The sequence below is a fragment of the Phacochoerus africanus genome, chromosome 2, assembly GCF_016906955.1.
Source record: "Phacochoerus africanus isolate WHEZ1 chromosome 2, ROS_Pafr_v1, whole genome shotgun sequence".
NCBI classification, from domain to species: Eukaryota; Metazoa; Chordata; class Mammalia; order Artiodactyla; family Suidae; genus Phacochoerus; species Phacochoerus africanus.
The window spans coordinates 83,149,886-83,173,754 of record NC_062545.1 but is presented as its reverse complement, the minus strand read 5'-3'; the positions used below and the strand labels follow the sequence as shown (position 1 = coordinate 83,173,754).

The following is a 23,869-nucleotide window of genomic DNA, read 5'->3' as shown; positions in this document are numbered from 1 at the left end:
CATATGAAGAGGCCACATGAAGATACTCCACCATGGCAACCAACCACAAGCCAGGAAGAGATGCCTCACCAGAAACTAATCCTGATGGCACCTTGATCTTGGACTTCTAGCCCCCCAAACCGTGAGAAAATACAATTCTGTTGTTTAAGCCATACAGTCTGGGGCATTTTGTTATGGCAGCTATAGCAGACAAATATAGTCGAAACCATAAAAACAGAAAACAGAGGTGGTCCCCAGAGCCTGGGGGAGGGGAAAACAGGTTTCAGATTTGCTGGGTGAAAAAGTTCTGGAGATCTGTGTCACAACACCGTGAATATACAGCTGAATCACATGGGTTTGAACTGTCTGGGTCCACTTACGTGCAAATTTTTTCAAGAGTAAATACTACAGTACCACACGATCTGCAGCACAATGAATCCACAGAAGTGGAAATAAATACAGAAGGCTGACTATAAGATACAATGGAGTTTCAACTACACAGTAGGTCGCTGTCCCTCTTAGGCTGTTCAAGGATCAACCACATTTAAAATTTCTGAATTATACACTTTAAAATGGTCAAGATTTGGAACCCATAATGGTTCAGTGGAAACAAATTTGACTAGCATCCATGAGGACGCAGGGTTCAATCCCCGGCCCTGCTCAGTGGGTTAAGGATCCGGCATTACTGTGAGCTGTGGTGTAGGTCTCAGATGCAGCTCAGATCTGACATTGCTGTTGCTGTGGTGTAGGCCAGCATCTAAAGCTCCAATTAGATCCCTAGCCTGAGAACCTCCATATGCCACGAGTGCAGCCCTAAAAACCAAAAAAAAAAGGTCAAGATAGTAAGGTTTATGTTAGGTGATTTTTACTACAATAGAGAAAAATTAGGGAGTTCCCGTCATGGGCAGGAGTGACCCAAGAAATGGCAAAAAAGACCAAAAAAAAAAAAAAGAAAAAGAAAAATTAGGCAGAATTTCAACTTTCCTGCTGAAATAAAGGAGGAGAAAAAAGATTGAAAAAAATACCTCACAAATAAAAACAACTACTCAACTACTGATACTATTTTATGCATATGAAATGTACGTGGGTATGATTGACATGTGCTTTAATTTCATTAGAAAAAGCAATAATGCTGACTATCTTTAAGGCAAAAACAACACTTCTACTTTAGAATCTATATTGACCAATCTAGCCAACAAAGCGATATACCCAGATAGTTTAAATAAATTTAATTTCTAAATTCTACAAAAATTAGGAGTGAATATATCATGAACATTTCATCCCTCAAGATATTTTGCAAGAAAATGCTATTAATAGTAGAAACAGAATAGCTTTTCTCAGTTCAAATTTTCCAGATTCCTAAATCAGATACTGTACCTTTTGAAAAAGGCGGGAAGAACCACTACCAATATTAGGAAGTTATACATGTAATTTATACAAGAGAGAATTCAACTTAGCTTTTTTTTTCTTTTTCTTTTTTTTTTTTTTTTGAGTGATGGCCACGGGATGTGGTGGAAGTTCCCAGGCCAGGGACTGAACCCAAGCCACAGCAGTGATCCAAGCCACCACACTGACAATGTAGGATCCTTAACCTAAGCCACAAGAGAACTCACGATTTAGCTTTAAAAAAAAAAAAATAAAGAAAAAAGACCGCTTATTTTCATTTAACATTAACATTCCCCTAAGATCTTTTCTCTTAAAAATATGAGAACAAAGTAGTTGATATCTAAGAAATCCTTCATTGTTGTTTAACAAAAATACATCCATCCTTCATGTTTCCCTAAAACAAAAAGAGAGAAGTGTAACAATAGTTATACTCTATTTTACCACTTATCCTGTTTGTTTTCACAAAGTTCACATGTAGAGTTGTAGACATTTTGACTCATGCCATAGTAAAATTTCTCTTATTTTCTGGCCTAAATACCACCTCAAGAAGAGTAAGGGAGTTCCTGTCAGCTCAGCGGAAATGAATCCAACTAGTATCCATGAGGATATGAGTTCAATGCCTGGCCCTGCTCAGTGGGTTAAGGATCCAGCGCTGCCATGAGCTGTGGTATAGGTCACAGATGCAGCTCAGATCCTGTGTTGCTGTGGCTGTGGTGTAGGCTGGAAGCTGTAGCTCTGATTTGCCCCCTAACCTGGGAACTTCCATATGGCACAGGTACAGACCTAAAAAGGAAAAAGGAAAAAAAAAAAAAAAAAGATAAAAGAAAAGTGTGGGCTCTGACACCAGAGAGAAAAGGCAGGCACAGCCTGATTTCAGGAGATAATCTAGGTATCTCAATTCTGGCACTACTGGCATTTTGAGCTGGGTAAGTCTTTGTAGGAATGGCCCTGTGATGCACTCCAGGGTATCTAATGGCACCCCCGGCTCCACCAACTATTTACCAGTGGTCCCTAAATTGTAACAACCAAAAATATCCTCAGACTTTACCAAGTATCCCTTGAGGGGCAATATTACCCCTAGTCTAGAGAATATGAGGCAATAGGGGAATAAATGAATTAGCAGAAAAAAACTGTAGAAGTGAACTTAAAAGAGTCCAAAGCTAAAAAGTTAATGTTTAGGATCTAAACTCCAACATGCCAACTAAAGAATGTGAGTTGTAAGATAACTCTGACTGGGGGTGGGCAGGGTGAGAGGGATAAAAAAACCAACAACAATAGACCTCAAAATGTTAAGAGACATGTGTGTGTCTATTGCTAGAAAGAACATTCTAAAAATATTACACGCCACTTTTTTATATGTGCTCAAGGAAATAAAACCAGTTACATTTGCTATTTTCCTCTCTTATTGCCATCTGGCAATCCACACTTCCACTAGAAAAAAATTCTAACCAATTAGATTAAAATAGTTATTACACCACCCCATGTGCCAAAAATATGCCAGGGAGTCTATGGTTTGCTCAGTCATGCCCCCAAATGAAGAAACTAATGTCCTTAAAAAGCAAAAGTAAGGAGTTCCCTGGTGGCTCAGCAGGTTAAGAATCCAGCATTCCACTGCTTTGGCTCGAGTTGAATTCAATGCCTGGCCTGGGAACTTCCACAGGCCATAGGAGAAAAAAACAAAAAGACAAAAGTAAGTAACTCGCAAGATATTCACCCAATCTGTGAAATTTCCTTCTACCCTGGGAGGACACAGAGACAAAAAGGAGCAGGAGGAAAAGCACAACAAAAGTAGTTCTAGGGGACAGGGAAACTGAGGTCATATAGACGTATAGAGTTAAAAAAAAAAAGTCCACTAATGAATACAGCAGAACACAATGGACTACAGTCATTATATTTCCAGTGTCACAGGGATTTATTAAGATATACATGAAATGCTGGGACAAGTGCAATGAATCCTTGTTAACACTCCTGAAGGAAGGCAGCGAAAGATCCTTCATAATGATAAGCACAGGGTGTATCCTTCTTAACACTCAAAAGTTGTCCAAAAAACCTGGCACATCAGGGCTAGTATAACCTTTGAGGTCTCATTCACAAACCCAAAAAGGCAGACTACGGTAATAGGAACTACCAGTCACCAAGAGAGGAACAGTAATTTTCAAACGCAAGGACAAGCAGAAAACCACGTGTGATCCACTTCACAAATGCTCCATTAAATGTAGGCACAAATTGCAGGTTTTGAGCACTTCTATTAGCACTTGTCTAGATGGAGTAATGAGCAACACAGCCAAGGTGGCAGCTCAAGTGGAACTAACACCTTTGTGTAGGAATTCCAGGAAAACCATCAGACATTTGGGAAAAGCACCACCATGCAAGGCAGTACCAAACACAGCATTTCCTTTCAAAAAAAAAAAAAAAAAAAAAAGAAGAGTTAATATGCAAGGAAAAAGAGTTAAGTATAATAGAGTTAAACTGAAAAAAGGAATTAAACAGAAGACTTTAAGTATAATCATCATCCTCCCAGAGTTTAAGGGAACACTGCATCTGTAAGGAAGAACAGATGATGACAGTTGAGATAATTTTGAACAAATGCTTACTTGTAGACACATCTGAATGAAATCTTGGAAAACCAAAGATAAAAGAGAAAATCCTAAAGGTTTTCAGAATAAAGAAATAGGTATGACACATTTTCAGATATTCAAGGATTGACTCCAGTCCAAGTTTAAAAGAACTGTTAGACTCCATCCAATATCAAACAATTAGAACAAAGAATGAGTTAAAAAAAAAAGGAAAAATAAATATACAAACAATATAATACTATTTGTAAACTTTTTTTTTTTTTGCCACATCCACAGCATATGGAAGTTCTAAGGCCAGGGACTGAATCTGAATCACAGCTTTGATCTACACCACAGCTTTGGCAACCCCAGAACTTTAATGTGTTTGCCCACAGAGGCTTAACCCGCTGCGCCACAGTGGGAACTCCTATTTGTAATCATTTTTAAAACCATCCAAAATCCTGCATGTTTTTATGGAAATAGACGTATACAACAAAAACATAAAAACATTTGCAGTCATGATGCATGAGTAATATTAAGAGGTAAGCAAATCGGGTGGCCTTCTACACCACTGATAACGTCTTTAAGAAGAAACAACCACCACCATCAGAAGCATAGACGGTCTTCCTTTAGGGAGGGAGCAGGAGGTGAATGTGAAACCTTAAGAGTCATTTCTTCTTTGGATGGAAAGAATGGTTACTAAGTATATCTAAATATCAATGCTTAAAAAAGTTAAGGTTAAGGATGTATATTATAATTTGAAGGTTAACCCCCAAACATCATTTTGAAATAGATGTATTTTACTTCCAAATCATCACAGGAAAGAAATGACACAGAGAAGGCCACCGAGGTAAAAGCAGACTAAGTGCGACTACATCAATAATCACAATAACCATGAATTAGTAAGTTCACTATTCAAATAAACAGCCTCACAAGGGAGCTGTAAAATACCCAGCTCCATGTCGTTTACAAGGTATATGTTAACAAGATGCAGTGCTAAGGTAAAAGGACCCAGGGCAGATGAAAATAAAGAAGTGGAAAAAGATACAACAAATCACTAATTTTTTAAAAAAGGAAAGTAAATGTAGTAATCATAACATCAGGCAAATTCAAATTTAAGAAAAATAGTATCAAATGAAAAGAGAAAAACCTTATGGATAAAACACACAATTAGTCAAATTGTTATGGCACAAACTTTTATATACCTAATTACACAGCTTCAAAAGGTATAATGCAAAAAGAGGCATCAAAACCAGAAGAAAAAAAAAGACTTTTCCATAATCTTAGTGTGAGATTTAATATACCCTTATTAAAAAACCTACATTTCAAATAAATAAAAAAGATGAATATGAGTTTCTGTCGTGGTTCAGTGGTTAATGAATCTGACTAGCATCCATGAGGACACAGGTTCCATCCCTAGCCTTGCTCAGTGGGTTAAAGATTGGCATTGCCGTGAGCTGTGGTGTAGGTCGTAGATGAAGCTCGGATCCTGTGTTGTTGTAGCTGTGGCGTAGGCTGGCGGCTATAGCTCCTACTGGACCCCTAGCCTGGGAACCTCCATATGCTGCGGGTGTGGCCCTGAAAAGCAAAGGAGTTCCTGTCATGGCTCAATGGTTAACGAATCTGACTAGGAACTATGAGGTGGCGAGTTTGATCCCTGGCCTTGCTCAGTGGGTTAAGGATCTGGCACTGCCATGAGCTGTGATGTAGATCACAGACGAGGCTCAGATCCCTCGTTGCTGTGGCTCTGGCGTAGGCCGGTGGCTACAGCTCCAATTTGACCCCTAGTCTGGGAAACCCCATATGCTGAGGGAGCGGCCCTAGAAAAGACAAAAAAAAAACAAAACAAAACTTGTCAATATAAATTTAATAAACTTGTCAATATAAATTTAACTACATAAAGTTAGACTTTTAGACTTTTGGGACTACACCAAGTCGCAAAGCATCAGATACATAAAACACAAGGGTAGTCATCTGAATCTGTTTCATTTAGACTGGCATCAGATGGGCAAAAATTTAAGTGGCAGCTTGAGTGAGCATACAGGGAGATGGGCATTTATAGAAACTTTATGTAGGTGTATAAATTTGCAATGACTTTCTGCAAAATAATTTGATATTTATTACCTATCAAAATTTTAAACATCATACCCTTGACTTACTGATTCTACGTTTGGAAATACTCATAAAAAATTACACATAATCACAAAACAAACATACAACACACAGTCCAATACTAATTAAAGCAGCAAAAAAGTAATAACCTAAATATCTGTCAACAGAAATATGGTTAAATTACTGACAGTACATCCATGTTATAAAATGTCAAGTACTGACATGGAAAGAGAATCTCCAAGACACAGTGTGTCATTTTTAAGTGTAAAAAATACACATGTATCATTTAAATTATGTTAAGATGCAAAATAGAAGACAAGTGGAAAAATACACAACCCACATCTTCTTCTGAAGAGGGACATGATGGAGAACTTTCATATTTTACTTTATGTAAGTCTACTATTTGAATATTTTATGACTTGTGCTGCTTGCATAACTCAAAGAAAAGAAAAGCAATAATTTTTTTAAAATGTCTTATTTACATCCCAGAAAAAGACTGGGATCTTTCTGTTCTTAGTACACATTTGATCAAACCCATTAGAGTACAGGACAAAGTATAAACTTGCAATCTGTTCAAATAAGAACATTTGCTGTTCCCTCTGCCAGGAATGCTATTCCTCAGACAGGGCTCACTCCCTCTCGGCCTTCAGGTTTTTCCCTTAAATGTCATTTTATCTTAGGAAGACCTTTCAGCATAAAATGCCAACTTCCTACACCCACACTGCCACTGCCCAACTACCTTAACACGCTTTATATCTCACTAGAGTAATTTAACACCTATGTCTCAATGTCTTTATTTTTTTTGGTTTTGGTTTGTTTGTTTTTGTCTTTTTAGGGCTGCACCTGCAACATATGGAGGTTCCCAGGCTAGGGGGTGAATCGGAGCTGTAGCTGCCAGCCTACACCACAGCCACAGCAACACTAGATCTGAGCTGTGTTCGTGACCTACACAATAGTTCAAGGCAATGCCGGATCCTAAACCCACTGAGTGAGGCCAGGGATCAAACCTTCCTTCTCATGGATACTAGTAGGATTCTTTCCACTGAGCCATGGCGCAAACTCCTGTCTTTGTCTTTAAAATGAGGTGGTAAGTGTACCTACTCCAGAGGGTTGCTGTTAGGCTTAAATGACCTAGAAGCCCTCAAATGAGGACCTGACTAATAGTAAAAGCCATATCAGTCTGTGACCTTTTGTCTCTTTTGTTCATGGTCTGCCTTTCCCTTATGAGGCAGGGACTATCTTTTTCTCGCTGCTGTACCTCAGATGCCTAGAAAAGTGTTTATCAGTAAATATTCATACTTGTTGAAGCCCGATTCAGTACTGCAGCCATATGCAGAAAGCTGTGATTACAAAAAAAAAGACCACTTACTTTTAGGAAAAGCAAGCTTCCTGCCCATTTGCATGAATAATCCGTAATAATTCAATCTATTTTGAAAGCACAATATGTGGCACTATGATTCCTAGAAGCATCAAGTAGGGAAGAGCTACAGTTCCATTTAATTCACTAATTTCTTAACACCAATACGGCAAGAGAAACTAAAACCTAACATGCAGCAAGAAAATAGAAGCACGGCTTACCTTTCGTTCCTGCTTTTGATGCATGGCTGGTAGAGGACCTTGACAGCATTCCGGGCTGAACTGGAATTGGCCTTCAATACGTCTTCCAACAGAGCAAATTTTTTAATATTTGTTGAACTTCCCAAAGAGTCAATCACCAAACTGTCTGAGTTTAAAAGCCACAGCTAAAGATACAGAGAGAAAAATCCAAGGATAAGAATACCACTACCCTAGGCACACCTCACACCATCAATCCAAAAACAAAAACAGGACAAAACTATAAAACGCCTGAAAAAATAGAGAAGAACCATGCATATAACTTTTAAATAGGGGAAGCCTTTCAAAGCATAACATTTGGTGGAGCCACTGACTATAAAGGTTTTTTTTTGTGTGTTTTATTTTTTGTCTTTTTAGGGCTGTGCCCTGGAAGTTCCCAGGCTAGGGGTCAAACCACAGCTACAGCTGCCGGCCTACACCACAGCCACAGCAACTCCAGACCCAAACCACGCCTGTGACCTACATCACAACTCACAGCAACGCTGGATTCTTAACCCATTGATCAAAACCTGGGATAGAACTCTCATCCTCATGGATACTCGCTGGGTTCGTTACCTCTGAGCCACGACGGGAACTCCTAAAGTTATTTTTTAAAGAACAACTGATCAGGGAGTTCCTGCTATGGACCAGTGGGTTAAGAATCCAACTGCAGCAGCTTGGGTTGCTGCAGAGGAGCAAGTTTTATTCCTGTCCTTGTGTAGTGGGTTAAAGGATCTCGTGTAGGTCACAGCTACAGCTCAGATTCAATATCTGGCCAGGGTAATTTTCATATGCTACAGATGTGGCCATTTAAAAAAAAAAAAAAGACAACTGTTCAGGACAAAATATTTACTAGATATACAACAAAGTTATTATCTATGATATATAGAGAGCTCCTAGCCATCAATAAGGGAGGAAAAAATCCAGTCCAATAAAAATAGAGATGAAGAATGTGAATAGAATTGAACAGAAGAACAAGAACAGATAAAATAAGTGATAAATATATTAAAATGTTAATTTAACTAGTAATAAGGAAATGCAAAAATTGGAGCCACCCTTTTCCATTTATCAGATTGGCAAATACAAAGATATTCTAAAATCCAGCTCAGGTGAGGGGTCTGGAGTGGTTATTCCCACACACTGCTTTCTGGAGGAGTGGTTGGAAATTTGATGCAAGGGATTCACTGAGGGAATACTCTCAGGAGAAAGAGTGAGGGAGGAGTTCCCGTCGTGGCTCAGCAGAAACCAATCTGACTAGTATCCATATCAAGTTCGATCCTTAGCCTCACTCAGTAGGTTAAGGATCTGGCATTGCTGTGGCTGTGGTGTAGGCCAGCAGCTACAGCTCCTATTGGACCCCTAGCCTGGGAACCTCCATATGCCATGGGTATGGCCCTAAAAGACAAAAGAAAGAAAGAAAGAGAGAGTGTGAGGTTAAGAGGATCAGGCAGGGAAGGAGCTGGGCAAAGATGTGGATGCAGCCTGATCCCACAAGGAGCTCTGGAGCATTGGGTCCACCTGCAGAGTTTGTCTCATCTTGAGACAGGAGACTGAAGGTTTTGTAGCCCACCGTCAAGTCACTGGCAGTGGGCTAAGCAGAGCAAGGGTGGAGGCCAGTGAGGGACAAGAAACTCCTGGGGCAAGGCAGCAACTGTAGGGATGGGACAAGACCCTGGAGGGGAGGTCAGCTGTGAGCCACTAGCAGGCAACATTGCCAACATGAGGAAACAGGGACCCAGCTGAGGAAAGGGGATCCAGGTGGGGCAACAAGAATGCCTATAAGGGGAGTTCCCATTGTGGCTCAGCAGGTTAAGAATCTGACTAGTATCCATGAGGATGTAGGTTTGATCCCTGGCCTTGCTCAGTGGATTAAGGATCCAGTGTTGCCACAAACTACAGCATTGGTGGCAGATGTGGCTTGGATCTGACATTGCTGGGGCTGTCAGTGGTGTAGGCCAGAAGCTGCAGCTCCAATTCAACCCCTAGCCTGAGAACTTTCATGTGCTGCAGGGGCAGCCCTGGAAAAAAAAAAAAAAAAAGTCTATAAGGGATAAAAAACATTTATAAAGATGAATTTGTACAACTTTTTGGAAGTGATCACTATCAGAGTTTAAAATACACAAATTCCAACACTGCATAAGATTAGAAAGATCTGTTTCTAAAGTACTAAAATACATGCACAAAGATTATTTTCCTTGCAGCACTATCTTTAACAGCCATACAATGGAATTCTAGTCATTAATAAGAATCCAATTCACAGATTTTTTTTTTCTAGCCACACCCACAGCACGCAGAAGTTCCAGGCCAAGAATTAAACCCGTGCAACAGCAGTGACCTGAGCCACTAGTGACAAAGCCCGATCCAGTCACCAAAGAACTCCAATAGTCCAACACACATTTACACTAACAAAAAATAATCATCACAATAAACTGTTGTGTGAAATATACATGTTGAAGAATGATACCAATCACGTCGTTATGCCAGATAGGGAAAAAAACACGTTGACATACCCATATCAGACTGTTAATAATGGTGACCTCCAGATGGTATGACAGAGTGGGGCAGAAGAGGGGACATGAAGGGGAGCTACCACTTCTTTCATCTTCTTCCTGTTTTCAGAATGCACTAATTTTACGAAAAAGTAAATTTTTTAAAATTTAAATATGCATTAGTAGTAAGTTTAAAAAGTTCCTACTCCTGATTTTCCATTTGAAAACCTTGCAATAAAAGCAAATTAAAGCTGATTTCAGAATCTGACTCTGAGATACACTTAGTATCAACTTGAGTCAGAAAATATTCTAGCTCTAAGTAGAAATTATCTGGAGGAGTTACTGTTGTGGCTCCATCAGGTTAAGAACCCAACATAGTGTCCGTGGGGATGTAGGTTTGAACCCTGGCCTTGTTCATAGGTTAAGGATCTGCTGTTGCCATGGCTGTGGTATAGGCCAGCAGCTGCAGTTCTGAATGACCCCTGGCCTGGGAACCTCCATTTGATGCAGCTGTAGGGAAAGAAAGGAAGGAAGGAAGGAAGGAAGGAAGGAAGGAAGGAAGGAAGGAAGGAAGGAAGGAAGGAAGGAAGGAAGGGGAGAAAAAAAAAGAAAATAAATTATCTGGAATTAGAGAAGCCTGGGGTTCCTGTGATGAAGGGACAGCCCCAGAGCCACACCTAATAACAACTTCAACTGCTTCCTTCCTTCTAGCTACCAGGCACTTTTGTTCTATCTGGAGCACCCAAGACAGTGTCTTTCCAATAAGAAGTGCTCGGTATATACTGGTTGAATAAAACAGACGTGGAGGCAGAGAAGAGATTTGGGTCCTGATGCTTGAATTTTCACATTATGTCTCCAATTCTTTTCTGCACAATAGTGTTTTGAGTAGGAGTAGTTTAATATCAAATGCTTGTGGTGCATATGGGGATGGATCTTCCTCCAAACCTGTCACTACATCAAAGTGCTGAAATCAGGATCTCAAAGAAATATCTGCCCTGCCACATCCATAGCAGCACTATTTATAACAGCCAAGATGCAGAAACAATCTAAACATCCACCAACACTGAATAGAGGAAGAAAATGTGGTACATAAACCAGCTATACTTCAGCTTTTAAAAAATGAAATTCTAGGAGTTCCTGTCATGGTGCAGCAGAAACAAATCTGACTAGGAACCATGAAGTTTCGGGTTCAATTCCTGGCCTCGCTCAGTGGGTTAAGGATCCAGCGTTGCTGTGAGCTGTGGTGTAGGTTGCAGAGGCAGCTCAGATCCCAAGTTGCTATGGCTATGGCATAGGCCAGCAGCTGTAGCTCCAACTGGACACTTAGCCTGGGAACCTCCATATGCCATCTCTAAAGAGACAAAAGACAAAAAAAAAAAATTCTAAAAAAAATAAAAAGAAAATGAGATCCACACATCCAATGGAAGATTATTTAGCCTTAAAAGGAAATCTTGTAATATGTGACAATCTAGATGAACCTCGAGGACATTATGATAAATAAGACAAGTCAGACACAGCAGGATGATACTGCATGACTCCACTTACACGAGGGATCTAAAATAGTCTAGGGAGTTCCCTGGTGGCATAGTAGGTTAAGGATACAGTGTTGTCACCGCTGTGATGGAGGTTGGGTCCCTAGCCACAGAACTTCCGTGTGCTGTGGGCACAACCAAGAGGAAATAAAATAAAATAAAATAGTCTAGAAGCAGAGAGTAGAATGGTGGTTGCCAAATGCTGGGGGGAAGGGAAAACAGGGAGTTGCTAATCAAAGGGTTTAAGGTCTTAGGCAAGCTAAGCTCTAGACATCTGCTGTGTTACAATATTATGCCTATAATTAACAATGCTCCATTGTGCACTTAAAAATCTGTAAAGAGGGTAGGTCATGTTAGGTGTTCTTACCACACACACTCAAAACAAGAAAACAAAAATAGGAGCAACAGAACATATTTTAAACATGAGAGTACCAAATAGGCAAAAAATGTGAGAAAGATGGAACTGCGTTACGCTGACCAAGAAAGCTACTAAAAACTGAGAGTAAAAATATTTTGCGGCATGAGTTTCTACAGAGCAGGAATCAGGCATTAATTCTCTCTAAATCCCTCATACCTAGCACAAAGAGGCATTTACTTCATTTGTTATTAAATTAAGGGAGTTTGATTCATGAATGGAACTGATAAGAAAAACTCAATTTTGCATATTTATTTTCTAGAACTGAAAATTAAGAAAAAAGAATGGCCAAAAACGAACGAATTTCCAAGGCCCTGGGTTATTAGGCTACGAAGAGCTGAAATAATTTCACCTAAGAGGGTAAAATAATTTCTTACCAGGATGTACACTTTGCCGTCGTGACCTTGAATAGTGAATCTAAAAGTGCTTCTAGCAGAGGAGAGTTCCATCAGACACTGGGCAATAACGCTCTGTACAAACTGAGACCTGTTTGAACAGAAACCAATTTTCAGTGTGCCTCTCATAATAATTCTAACTGGCATGAAGAGCCAAAAATACCCATAGGGTAACTAAAAGGCAGAGGTGGGTGCATGCCAGACTTTTCTATATGCTGCCCATTTCTCACAATCTGTGCTCCTTTTAATCTATTTTAATGTGTTTGTGTTTGTTCCAGTCTTTCTATAACCTATTCTCCAATCCTTAATACGTTTTCCACCACAAACCTAACAATTCCCCCCACTAAATTAAAAAAAAAAATACACTGTTAAAACAAGTCAATATTCCATTTGTGCTATGGCACATTAAACAGTGAATAAGTAAGTTAAAAAAGAAGGTGAGAAATTTCCTCCAAAACATTGAACAGTATTATCTCCAATGTTTTCCAATTGTATCCCCTGGAAGTGTCAGCTCCAAGGTACAGAATCAAAGTATCTACAGGAGGATAAAGTTCAAGGTTATAGTCAGAGAGCCATAATTTTTAGACACCAATATATAAACTTAAATAAAGACATACCACAGTTAACTTTTGTATGCACAACTAAAATGACTCAAAGAAAAGGAACACCAATGGATTTAATGACTAAGTAATGCTCTTTTTATTTTATTTTATTTGCTTTTTAGGGCTGTACCCATGAGTCATTTGAAAACTGACCCATGTTTCAAACAAGTTAAATTAAAACCAGAAATAATTACTCAAAAACCTATTGACGATTAGGTTATAAGACACTGGCTACCTGGCACAGAGAAAGCAGCACAAAAAAAACTTTCAGCACTAGAAGATTTTTAAGAGCACATTTGTCTATATCATTACATAAGTGAACCAGAAATAAATCCTCAAGCCTTTTATATCTGTGGTTTGGTTCCACTACCTAAAAGCCTTTCCAAAGGCTTTTATTTTTCCTTTCTAAACAAAGAGGGGTATAAATAAAAACAAACTCCCAAATAATCAATCATATCTATCTCTCCTTACATGTGAAATTACACAACAAACTTAATTTGCTATTTGTACCTTGGTATGATGGGAAATTTTCTTGCAGATGGCTGAATAATTATCTCTGTCATATAAAACTTAGTGGTTTCTAGAAACAAAAAATAAGAACATTAAAAAAAATCTCTGCAACATAATAGTACACAAACTCTGCATTCATCATTCTGCTTTCAGTCCCTTGTCCCTGCTACCTTCTGCCTCCAAATTCTGCCCAGTTCTGGCTTCTACAGAAGTACTGGTTCACTCCTTATCTAAAAGATCTTTTGGGAGTTCCTGTTGTGGCTCAGTAGTTAGTGAACCCGACTAGCACCCATGAGGACTGGGGTTTGATCCCTGGCCTCACTGAGTGGGTTAAGAATCCGGTGTTGCCGTGAGATGTGGTGTAGGTCGAAGATGTGCCTCGGATCCCACGTTGCTGTGGCTGTGACATTGGTCAGGAGCTACAGTTCTGATTGGACCCTTAGCCTGGGAACTTTCATATGCCTCCAGTGCGGCCCTAAAAAGACAAAAAGACCAAAAAAAAGACAAAAAAAAGTCTTCAGCTTCCTCTGCCTTGCCACTGTGTTCCCACACCTCTCTCAGCTTTACAGCTTCCAAAAAAAAGTCTGCATACACCTCTCGATAACATCACTGTTGCCTCCACTCCATGTCCCTTTGTCTCTGTGGATGTCCATTTTTTAAATTCCTTAGCTGACTTTTTTTTTTTTTTTTTTGACTGCACCCATGGCATATGGAAGTTCTTGGGCCAGGAATCAAACCTGAGCTGCAGCTGCAACCTCACTATCATTGCAGCAACACTGGATACTCAACCCACTGTGCCACAGCAGGAACTCCCCTAACTGACATTTTAACTGGGCTTCAGGGAGGAGAGAAAAACATTTTTAAAAATCAATTCACCTTGTTTAACCGGAAACCTTAAAAATCTTCTAAATTGTTGCTTAAAGGACTTGCTTTCATTTTCCAAAAATGACCTTGAGGGAGTTCCCACAGTGGCACAGTGGGTTAAGAGTCCAACAGCAGCAGCTCAGGTTACTGCAGAGGCTTGGGTTCGATCCCCAGTCTAGCACAGTGGATTAAAGGATCTGGTGTTGCGGCAGCTGTGAATCAGATTCAGTCCCTAGCCCAGGAACTTCCATATGCCACGGGTGTGGCCACTAGAAAAAAAAAAAGGGTGGTGGGCTTTACTACTGCTCCTTCCTTTTCTGTTCTCTCTGAGCAAGTAATTACTTATGAGATTCTGATGATTCTAAGAAACAAACAAGACATACTACCACTTCCCTTGAGTACAATGGTTTCACTTAAATCATATCTTCTAATTAATTATATTAAAAACTATTATTCATCACCCACAAAGCTAACACACAGCATGCTGTAGCTTTCTAGACATTTTTAAATCCTATCTTTAAAGAGCGATTCATTTTTATGATCAAAATTTTCATTATATTATGAAGATGCAGTTTGATCCCTGGTGGCCTCGCTGAGTGGGTTAAGGATCTGTTGTTGCCATGAGCTGTGGTGTAGGTCACAGATGCGGCTCAGATCCTGTCTTGCTGTGACTGTGGTGTAGGCCAGCAGCTCCAACTCCGATTGGACCTCTATCGTGGGAACTTCCATATGTTGCAGATTCGGCCCTAAAACAAACAAACAAACAAACAACAACAAAAATATATTCTATATATTTAAATTAACTCTACTGGGAAAAAGCACAAGGAAGAGAGTATAAAACTCAGAATGTGCTCTCTTCCTTTTCAACAGGTTCTCTGCACTCCCAACCACAAGCCCCCAAACACAGCCCAGTGGCAGACATCAGCCAGGAAAAGCATCCTCTCCATCATCTCTGGCATCCAATTCTTCTGATTGAGGAGCTGTATTAAGAAAAAAGCTCCAATCTTCTTTAGGACAGGCCCAAGTACAACTTTATACTATTGCTTTATATCAATAAAGAGGACAAGAAATACCGAAAATGATCCAACTTCTTAATGCTTAAAACCCAATACTATGTACTTAGAAAGGTCAAAACATGCAAACTTCTTGGCTTATTGGATGATATAGTCATTGACTTCTATTTCTAAAAGCATCAATTCTACAACATATATTCATTATCTATTTTTCATATATACTTCCTATAAAATTTCCTTCTTTTTTTTTTTTAAAACAAAAAAACACACAAGAAGGCAATCAGTTTGGCTTTTTTATCATGAAATTCTTACCTGATGACACAGTCTCTCCCAACATTACCTTGCAACGCTTACAAACTACTTTGGTATTTGCCTTTGGTTTCTGTAGAAGAGAAAAAATGTCATTTAAATGTCATTCAGCTTTTCTTAAAAGGAATATATAATTTTAACATGGTCTCCAGAGTATACATTGAACTTTACATTTTATTTTGCCTTCTACTAAATACTGGGAATACATCTAGCTTGTACGCATAACTCACATGCATAGAGAACATTTTTTTTTCAAGTCTAAAGACATAATAACGAACACGGTGGTTTTCCCAAACCTAGTCACTTCTTGATAATACACATTGCCAAGTAATTTGAACTAGAAGCATCTCACACACCTAAAAAGCACCTCCAAACATCTTTATAATTTAGAATAGGTAGAAGGTGGGCAACAGAGGCAGAGACTTACCCCAACTCCTGTATTTAAAAAACAGAAGAATCAGAATTTGAACTTGAATCTGTATTATTTTGGCTCCAAGTCCACTGTAACTTGTGTAAAAGTAATCTATAATTCATCACCCACCATCAGAAGTTAAAAATATCTAACTTGTTCATATAATCCTATTTTTCCATTTTAGAGATGAACTGTACCTGGAAAGATAAAATGTTCTGGGACAAATTCCTGAACCATTGTTAAACTTCAAAAACCCAACTTTATCACTGGCATACAGATTAAAATAGCTAGCATTCACCTAATTATTAAGCAAACAAGACTGGTCTTTTAGACATAGAGAACAGATCTATGGTTATAAGAGGCTGGCAGAGGTGGGCAAAACTGGGTGAAGGTGGTCAAAAGGTACAAATTTCCAAAATGCAAAATAAGCAAGTCATGGGGTATAGCATACCATATGGCAACTATAGTTAATATAATACTGTACTGAATATTTGAAAGGTGCCAAGGGAATAAATCTTAAAAGTTCTCATCAGAGAAAAAATTCTATAACTATATATGGTGGTGGATGCTAACTAGACTTATTTTCATGATCACTCTGAAGTATATACAAATATTGAATCAATATATTGTGTACCTGAAAGTAATACAATGTCAACTACGCCTCAATTTTTTTTTTTGCTTTTTAGGGCCGCACTCCAGGGCATAAGGAGGTTCCTAGGCTAGGGATTGAATAGGAGCTACAGCTGCCGGCCTATACCACAGCCACAGCAACATCAGATCCGAGCCAAGTCTGTGACCTACATCACAGCTCATGGCAATGCCCGATCCTTAACCCACTGAGTGAGGCTAGGAATCGAACCCACAACCTAATGGTTCCTAGTCGGATTTGTTTCCGCTGTGCCACAACGGGAACTCCTTTAAAAAAATCTTACTGATTCATAGTTTTTTATAAGAGGTTATATTATACACAATAGTCTAGAGATTAAGAGCCCAGAGTCTGGGGCCAGACTTCCTAAGTTCAAACCCCAGCTCTGTTCTTTATTAGACATGTGATTGTGGGCAAGTAATTAACCTGCTTTGGTCTCCTCATCTGTAAGATGGAATTAATAGTAATGTTTAATGCCTAGAGTTGTTTATTAGGATTTAAAAAGGAGTGTTGTAATGGCACATGAGTAACTGCTAGGTGGATGTTACATAAGTAAAATATGCTTTTGGTACACCTCATTCAAGAAAAGGGGAGAAAACCCATACATTCCCACAAAGGGATCATTTTTTTGGCCTAGATGTGCTGCTAGTAACTGACAGAATTGATATTTAAATCCAGGTCCCTTAGATGCTAAAGTTTCCTAAGCACTATGCCAAGTGTTTTCCAAACCAATGCACAGAATCAATTCAATGGGTTACAACCTGCATGTTTTAAAACATATGAAATAACAATAGAATAGAAAAATATCACAGTGCTTCAAACATAGGGTAAGGAGTGCTTTAAGAAACATCTACTTTAGGTGTGTCTGTATCTTTGGGTATGTATGTACTATCAGATCTTAATGTAAAAAAAAAAAAAATTTCTTACTTTAGTTAGAGGTCCAAAAAAGTCAAAAGCCACAGACATAGAAACAAAGGGCAGGTGCCAATTTGGTCAGGCCCAGGAAAGATCACAGGAAGGCAGCTCAGAAACTAGGTAGGCTCAACTGTAAAGTCTGGTATTTTGGCAGTTTCATGCTGCCTTACAATAAAATCTACCTGTCATGGCTCCAAATTGGTATTTGAAGGATCCTATTTCATACAAGTTAAATCAGAGCAACCTCATTAAATGTCACCCCAAATTAAGGGCTTTACTAAAAACTAGGAGTTCCCGTCATGGCTCAGCAGAAATGAGTCTGACTAGCATCCATGAGGACCCAGGTTCGATCCCTGGCCTCACTCAGTGGGTTAAGGATCGCATTGCTGTGGGCTGTGGTATAGGTCATAGACAAGACTCAGATCTTGCACTGCTTTGGCTGTGGCTGTGGCCAGCAGCTGTAGCTTCGATTGGACCCCCTAGCCTGGGAACCTCCATATTCAGTCCTAAAAAGACAAAAAAAAAAAAAAACCCAAAAAACAAACAAACAAAAAAAACCCCAACTAATGCAGGGTGTTGGAGTAGCAACACTTGAGAAGACAGGATTTTTCTATTAGAAGCAGAAAATTTTTTTGTCAGGTGTTCTGTCATGTATTTCATTTGCAATTGCTTTTACAATACATTTTGCTTTGTCTTTCAATGAAGCAGAAAAAGTGGGTTTTGTTGGTTGGTTTCTAAAATGAAATTCTGCCTTTGCAACACATGGGTAATCAGGATTTTAAAATCTGATCAACAAAAACAAATTATCTCAAACAACCAAATGTGTGAATTTTGATTCAAATAAACTGACAGCAAAAGATACTGTTAATAGAATTGGTAGAAATCTGTATATGACCTGGTATTATATCATCAAGTAATAACTGATAATTTTGTCTGTTGTAAAAATGACACTGAGGTTATGTGAAAAAGAAAAATCCATATGGGGTGGAATGACGTCATGTCTGAGATTTGCTTTAAAGGACTTCAGCCAAGAAAAAACTAAAAATAAAAGGGGCAGATGAAGCCTACTGTATGAATAAAGTTGACTGGTACATGGAAGTTCATAATTCTATTCTTTTTACATGTGTGAATGTTTACAAACTTCAACGTGTTACTCCAATAAAATAAAAAAGACACCCTCATGGATTTAACAAAACAAATACAAATAACCAAAAAAAAAAAAAAGGTAAATTACTAGTCATATTCACCAGTTATAATTCAAAATGTTCAATTTCCTTTGTTTTTTAGAATATAGGAGGAAGTCCTAGTGCGGCTAGACTTTCTAAGTCTTAAATACTTAAATAATATTATTAGCCTTATAGAAGATTGAGGTGCCACCTTTAAAAACCTATTAAAAGACACAACTTTTTTTCTTTTTTCTTTTTTTTTTTTTTGTCTTTTTGCTATTTCTTGGGCCGCTCACATGGCATATGGGAAGTTCCCAGGCTAGGGGTCTAATCGGAGCTGTAGCCGCCAGCCTACGCCAGAGCCACAGCAACGTGGGATCTGAGCCGCGTCTGCGACTTACACCACACACAGCCCAAAGCAACGCCGGATCCTTAACCCACTGAGCAAGGCCAGGGATCGAACCTGTAACCTCATGGTTCCTAGTTGGATTCGTTAACCACTGCGCCACGATGGGAACTCCCACAACATTTTTATTACATTGGTAGACACAAAAGATATCACAAGAGATAAGAAACTAAGAACAGGGAAACTTCTAGTAGATGTCTTTGAAAACAAAAGTTATATACTGGCACGTTCAGAGAGGCACAAATAACATATAGTACACTCTAAGAGAGTAAAAGACGAAAGTGTTAGCCTTTGTTTATACTGGGTTTTTTTGGTCATTTATAAACATTTTAATTCAAGAGATATGCTTGGAGTAATTCACTGTCTAGGATTCTTTACACAGAATTAAATACACAATTCTCATGCTGCAGTGAGTGATCTTTTAAACGTTTTTCCACAATTAAGTTAGATTTTTATAATCTCTCATGAGCAGAGGCAGAAACCACTCCCACCCAACACTCAGAATACTCAGAGAAGGCAACATGAATGTCCGGATAAGCTAAGATCGTCTTAATTTTTTAAATTAACCTAACACTTTTAATTTTGTTAAAGAGACGCTCTGCTTTGCACTGCATTTTGCTTGACCTACACTTAAAGGCAATAATAAAGCGAGCTGTGCAGCGAAGCGGCCTGAGAGTGTGGGAATGCTACAGAGCAAACATCCAAGGCAGACTTTGTTGTGGACTAATTAAATCAATATATCTGCGAGATGGCACCACTGCTCAGAGAGCTGGATTAGCCTCCTGTCCTCGTTTTTATTTTCCTTTGTGTTGCTTCCCTTTCTAAGGACCCTTGATATTGTCTCGCCAAAAAAAAAAATGTTTCCCAAGAGATACCATTAGGATGCTGCGTCACCATGTGACATTTCCAAACCCTGCTAGACGGCTAGACTGGGCAATATGAGAAATAGGTTTTCAATAGCACAGAGCAGCCCTGTTCCCACAGGAGGCTTGAGAGCCCTGTTTAAACAGTCCCTCCAAATTTATGTTACTATTTTGGTCACAGGCATATTCTTTCAACTGCTGCAATATGCAATTAAAGTAAAACTTCCACCCAGGCTAACCTGAAGACAATCTTGTCAACAGCAGCTTGCCACAACAGTAATTTCCCACAGTCTCCTTGATACTTAAAAACCATAATGTCTGAATATGAAGGGTCTCCCTTGAACACACAGGATGGCTGTTCACAATTAAGAGAAATTCTTGTAAAGGGCATCAAGTAATTGATAAAGACATAAATGTGAAGAATTAATTTCCACAGAGAGCACAGAGTTCATCTGAAAAGGGAAACTCCTGGTTTTTCTTATTTAATTTCCTCAATCCTCTTCCAGCTACATTTGCCAAATATTTTAAACATTTATGGCATGATCATAAAAATGAAAGTCAAAATACATAAAACAGTAAAGTATCTGTAAATAAATTTAGATTAAAATGTAATTTTACCATAACCATATTAAATATAACAGATTTATATTAACTGCTCACCATTTATCTTTTAAAAATAGAGAAGGCTAAAGTACTATAATTTTAAGTGAAACTAAAGGGAAAGGGATGTGTTTATGGTGAAAGATGAGACACTTACATAATTTAAACTGATAACATAAACTTCGCGATATTTAACAAACTTCCTTTATCTGCTTCGAAACAGGAAAGAGTTCTAGCAACCAGCTTACAAGGTAAGAGCTGCCCAACTGCTGCATATTTCATAGAGTGGCTCCCATTCTCATTATAAAAATTAAATGAGCTCTAAATGAAATTTAACACACAACACTTTTGTTCCAACCAATAATCAGATGTTAAAATGAAGATTCTCCAGCAAATGATTTTCTTTACTTTTTAAATCACATGCGTATTGACTTGCCATCCAGGAAATGATTTCTCACAAGGGCCAGGTCAATGCCATTGATTTTCTTTTAAAATAAGGTAAACCACTTGTACTCAGCGCTGAGGGGAAATTGCCTTCTCCCTCAAGGAGCTTTTGGAGTGGGAGCCTCCTGACCTCACTTGTCGAGCACCAGTGTCCAGCCTGCGGCACAAGCTTTGTTTTCCACGCTTGGGCTCCTCCATTCCCTCTTGTGCCCTGATGATATCTGCTTTTATGACATCAGCAGAAGGCTAGGCGACGGGCAGACACAGGAAAGTACGTGGGCCCAGCAGGGCAGCAGACATCCCATGGCAAAAAAACACTTTTAATGTAAATCAGGCTGTGAGGATGAAATGTACACGGATCTTGGAATGCTGTCCTAAAAACAAGGAAGTAGGGCATCTGGGCTTGTAAAACATGAACATCCCTCTTCCCCTTCTTCCTCCAGCTTCTGTGTATGTTTTGGTTGAAGGCCATATGCCCTTTCTACATCAAAAGAGCAGAGCTGGAGAGCTCCCTGGTGGCTCAGCAGGTTAAGGATGCCACATTGTCAATGCTGTAATGCAGGTTCAATTCCTGCCCCAGGAATTTCCCTATGCCATGGGCATGGCCAAAAGGGAGCAAACAAATAAGCAACAAACAACAACAACAACAAAAGAGCAGAGCTGGACAATGGAGGCAGAAAAAAATCACGGATTTTGGTCTCTAGAACAGCCTACGTCACATGCCCTGAATTAAGAAAGGATAGGCGAAACCAATTTCTAAGCCAACCTCAAAATGAACATTTATTCTGAAAAGATACTTTACCATTAAATGGTTCTCAGAAGAAAGACAGCACATCTCCACTGGGGCTACTTCGGGCCTTGGCTGCTGCAAATCACTTCTTAAATTCACCAAGAAGAAAGTGTCTCCAGTAAAACAGTCATTCTCTTGTGGATGAAGTGGCTTATTAGCAAAGGGGTCAGGATGACAACACCACTCTTCAACCAGGGTGCCCCAGTTTTCCCCTGGCAGGGGGAGAACCCTCAGGAGCTTCCTAGCGGGAAGAGGAAAAACAATGTTGATGGAGCAAAACGGAACTGTGACACTCTTAATTAAATCAGCATAAGGGATGAAAGACACCCACTAACGACACTGCTTGCGGTATTATTTTTCCCCTGATTAAAATAGTAATACACACTCACTATAGACAATTTTGAAAATGTAGGGAGGAGGTACAAGGCAAATAAAAACCATCCTTTCCTTATCCCCCATGGACAGGTAACTGCTTTTTACAGGATGGCCTATTTCTTTGTCATCCTTTCAGGAGAGATAGCTATACACATGTACACAGTCTGGGATCAGAGGAAATACACACACTGCACATTGCTTCCATTGCTTTAGTTAGTTATAGTGTGATTTTTAATGACTCCATTCTGCTCCACAGGTATGCCAAACTTTTTAGATCATTCCCTCACTGTTAGATATCTGGGTTTGGGTTTTTCACTATCAACAACCCTATGATGAACAGTCCTGTATGAAAATTTGGGCACACATCAGATTATTTCCTTAGGAAAGAAGCCTTTTAAGTCTGTGATCATGAGCACAAATGATATGTACATATTTTTTTAATTTTTAATTTTTAATTTTTTTAGGGCTGCACCTGCTGCATATGGAGGTTCCCAGGCCAGGGGTCAAATTAGAGCAGTAGCTGCTGGCCTATACCATAGCCACATCAACACCAGAAATGAGCCGCATCTGCAACCTATACTACAGCTCATGGCAACACCAGATCCTTAACCCACTGAGCGAAGGCAGGGGTCGAACCTGTGTCCTCATGGATATGAGTCACCTTTGTTTCCGCTAAGTCATGACTGTAAGCCAAGAGGGGAAATTCTAATATGCATATTTTTTAAACCCAATTCCCACGTTGACAGACTGCTTTCCACAAAGGCTATAGTAATCTATAATTTTTCCATTTACCTTCTTCAGAATTGCATACTATCATTTTTCCATGTAATGGGTGAAAATGTTCTTGATACTGCTATAATTGGTAAATTCTTTAATTATTGGTGAGGTTGAACTGGCTTTCATATTTATTCATCACCGTGCTGCTTCTGTGAACGGTGACCAATGGCTGTTTTCCAGTGAGGTAGGAGTATGTTATATTGATATATCCTGTATCTAAAATCTGTGACAAATATCTTTTCAGTGTTATTGCCTTTAATGTGGTTAACATGTCATAAATTTCAAATCACCCAACCCTTTCTTCTGTGATTTTTCTCATTACTACTTTTTAATAAGCTTCTAATTTTGGCGTAATTTCAGGTTTAAAGAAAAGTTACAAAGATAGTACAAATAGTTTTCATATACACTTCACTCATCTTTCCCTAACATTAGCATCTTAGATTACCTTGGAAGATGTGTCTAAGCTACCAACTTTGCCCGGATTCCCCTCTTTTTCTGTGCCAGAGTCCAATTCACCATAACATGGAATTTAATCATCATGTTGCCCTTGTCTCCCCTGTGACAGTTTCTTCTTGTTTTTCAGGACCCTGAGATTTTTGAAGAGTACTGATCAGGAATCTTACAGAGTATCCCTCAATTTGAGTCTGAAGTTTTTTCAAGATTAGATTGGGGTTGGAGTTCCCGTTGTGGCTCAGTGGTTTAAAAGATCCCGACATAGGGT

General features: G+C 39.1%; 1 protein-coding gene across 5 annotated transcripts in view; it reads right to left on the bottom strand.

The window, feature by feature from the left end:
• Positions 1–23,869, bottom strand: part of UBE3D (ubiquitin protein ligase E3D) — a 152,746-nt gene that overhangs the window by 105,311 nt on the left and 23,566 nt on the right. For 2 of the 5 annotated variants that reach the window (XM_047763286.1, XM_047763262.1), the window contains exons 4-9: positions 22,009–22,237; positions 15,758–15,827; positions 13,569–13,638; positions 12,439–12,547; positions 10,136–10,234; positions 7,611–7,774 (exon numbers count right to left, since the gene is read on the bottom strand). In XM_047763286.1, the coding sequence (XP_047619242.1) occupies positions 7,611–7,774; positions 10,136–10,234; positions 12,439–12,547; positions 13,569–13,638; positions 15,758–15,827; positions 22,009–22,237 (741 nt within the window). Of the gene's footprint in view, positions 1–3,258; positions 3,761–7,610; positions 7,775–10,135; positions 10,235–12,438; positions 12,548–13,568; positions 13,639–15,757; positions 15,828–22,008; positions 22,238–23,869 lie in introns of those variants that run through there. The other 3 variants (XM_047763277.1, XM_047763295.1, XM_047763269.1) reach the window with 2 other exon arrangements.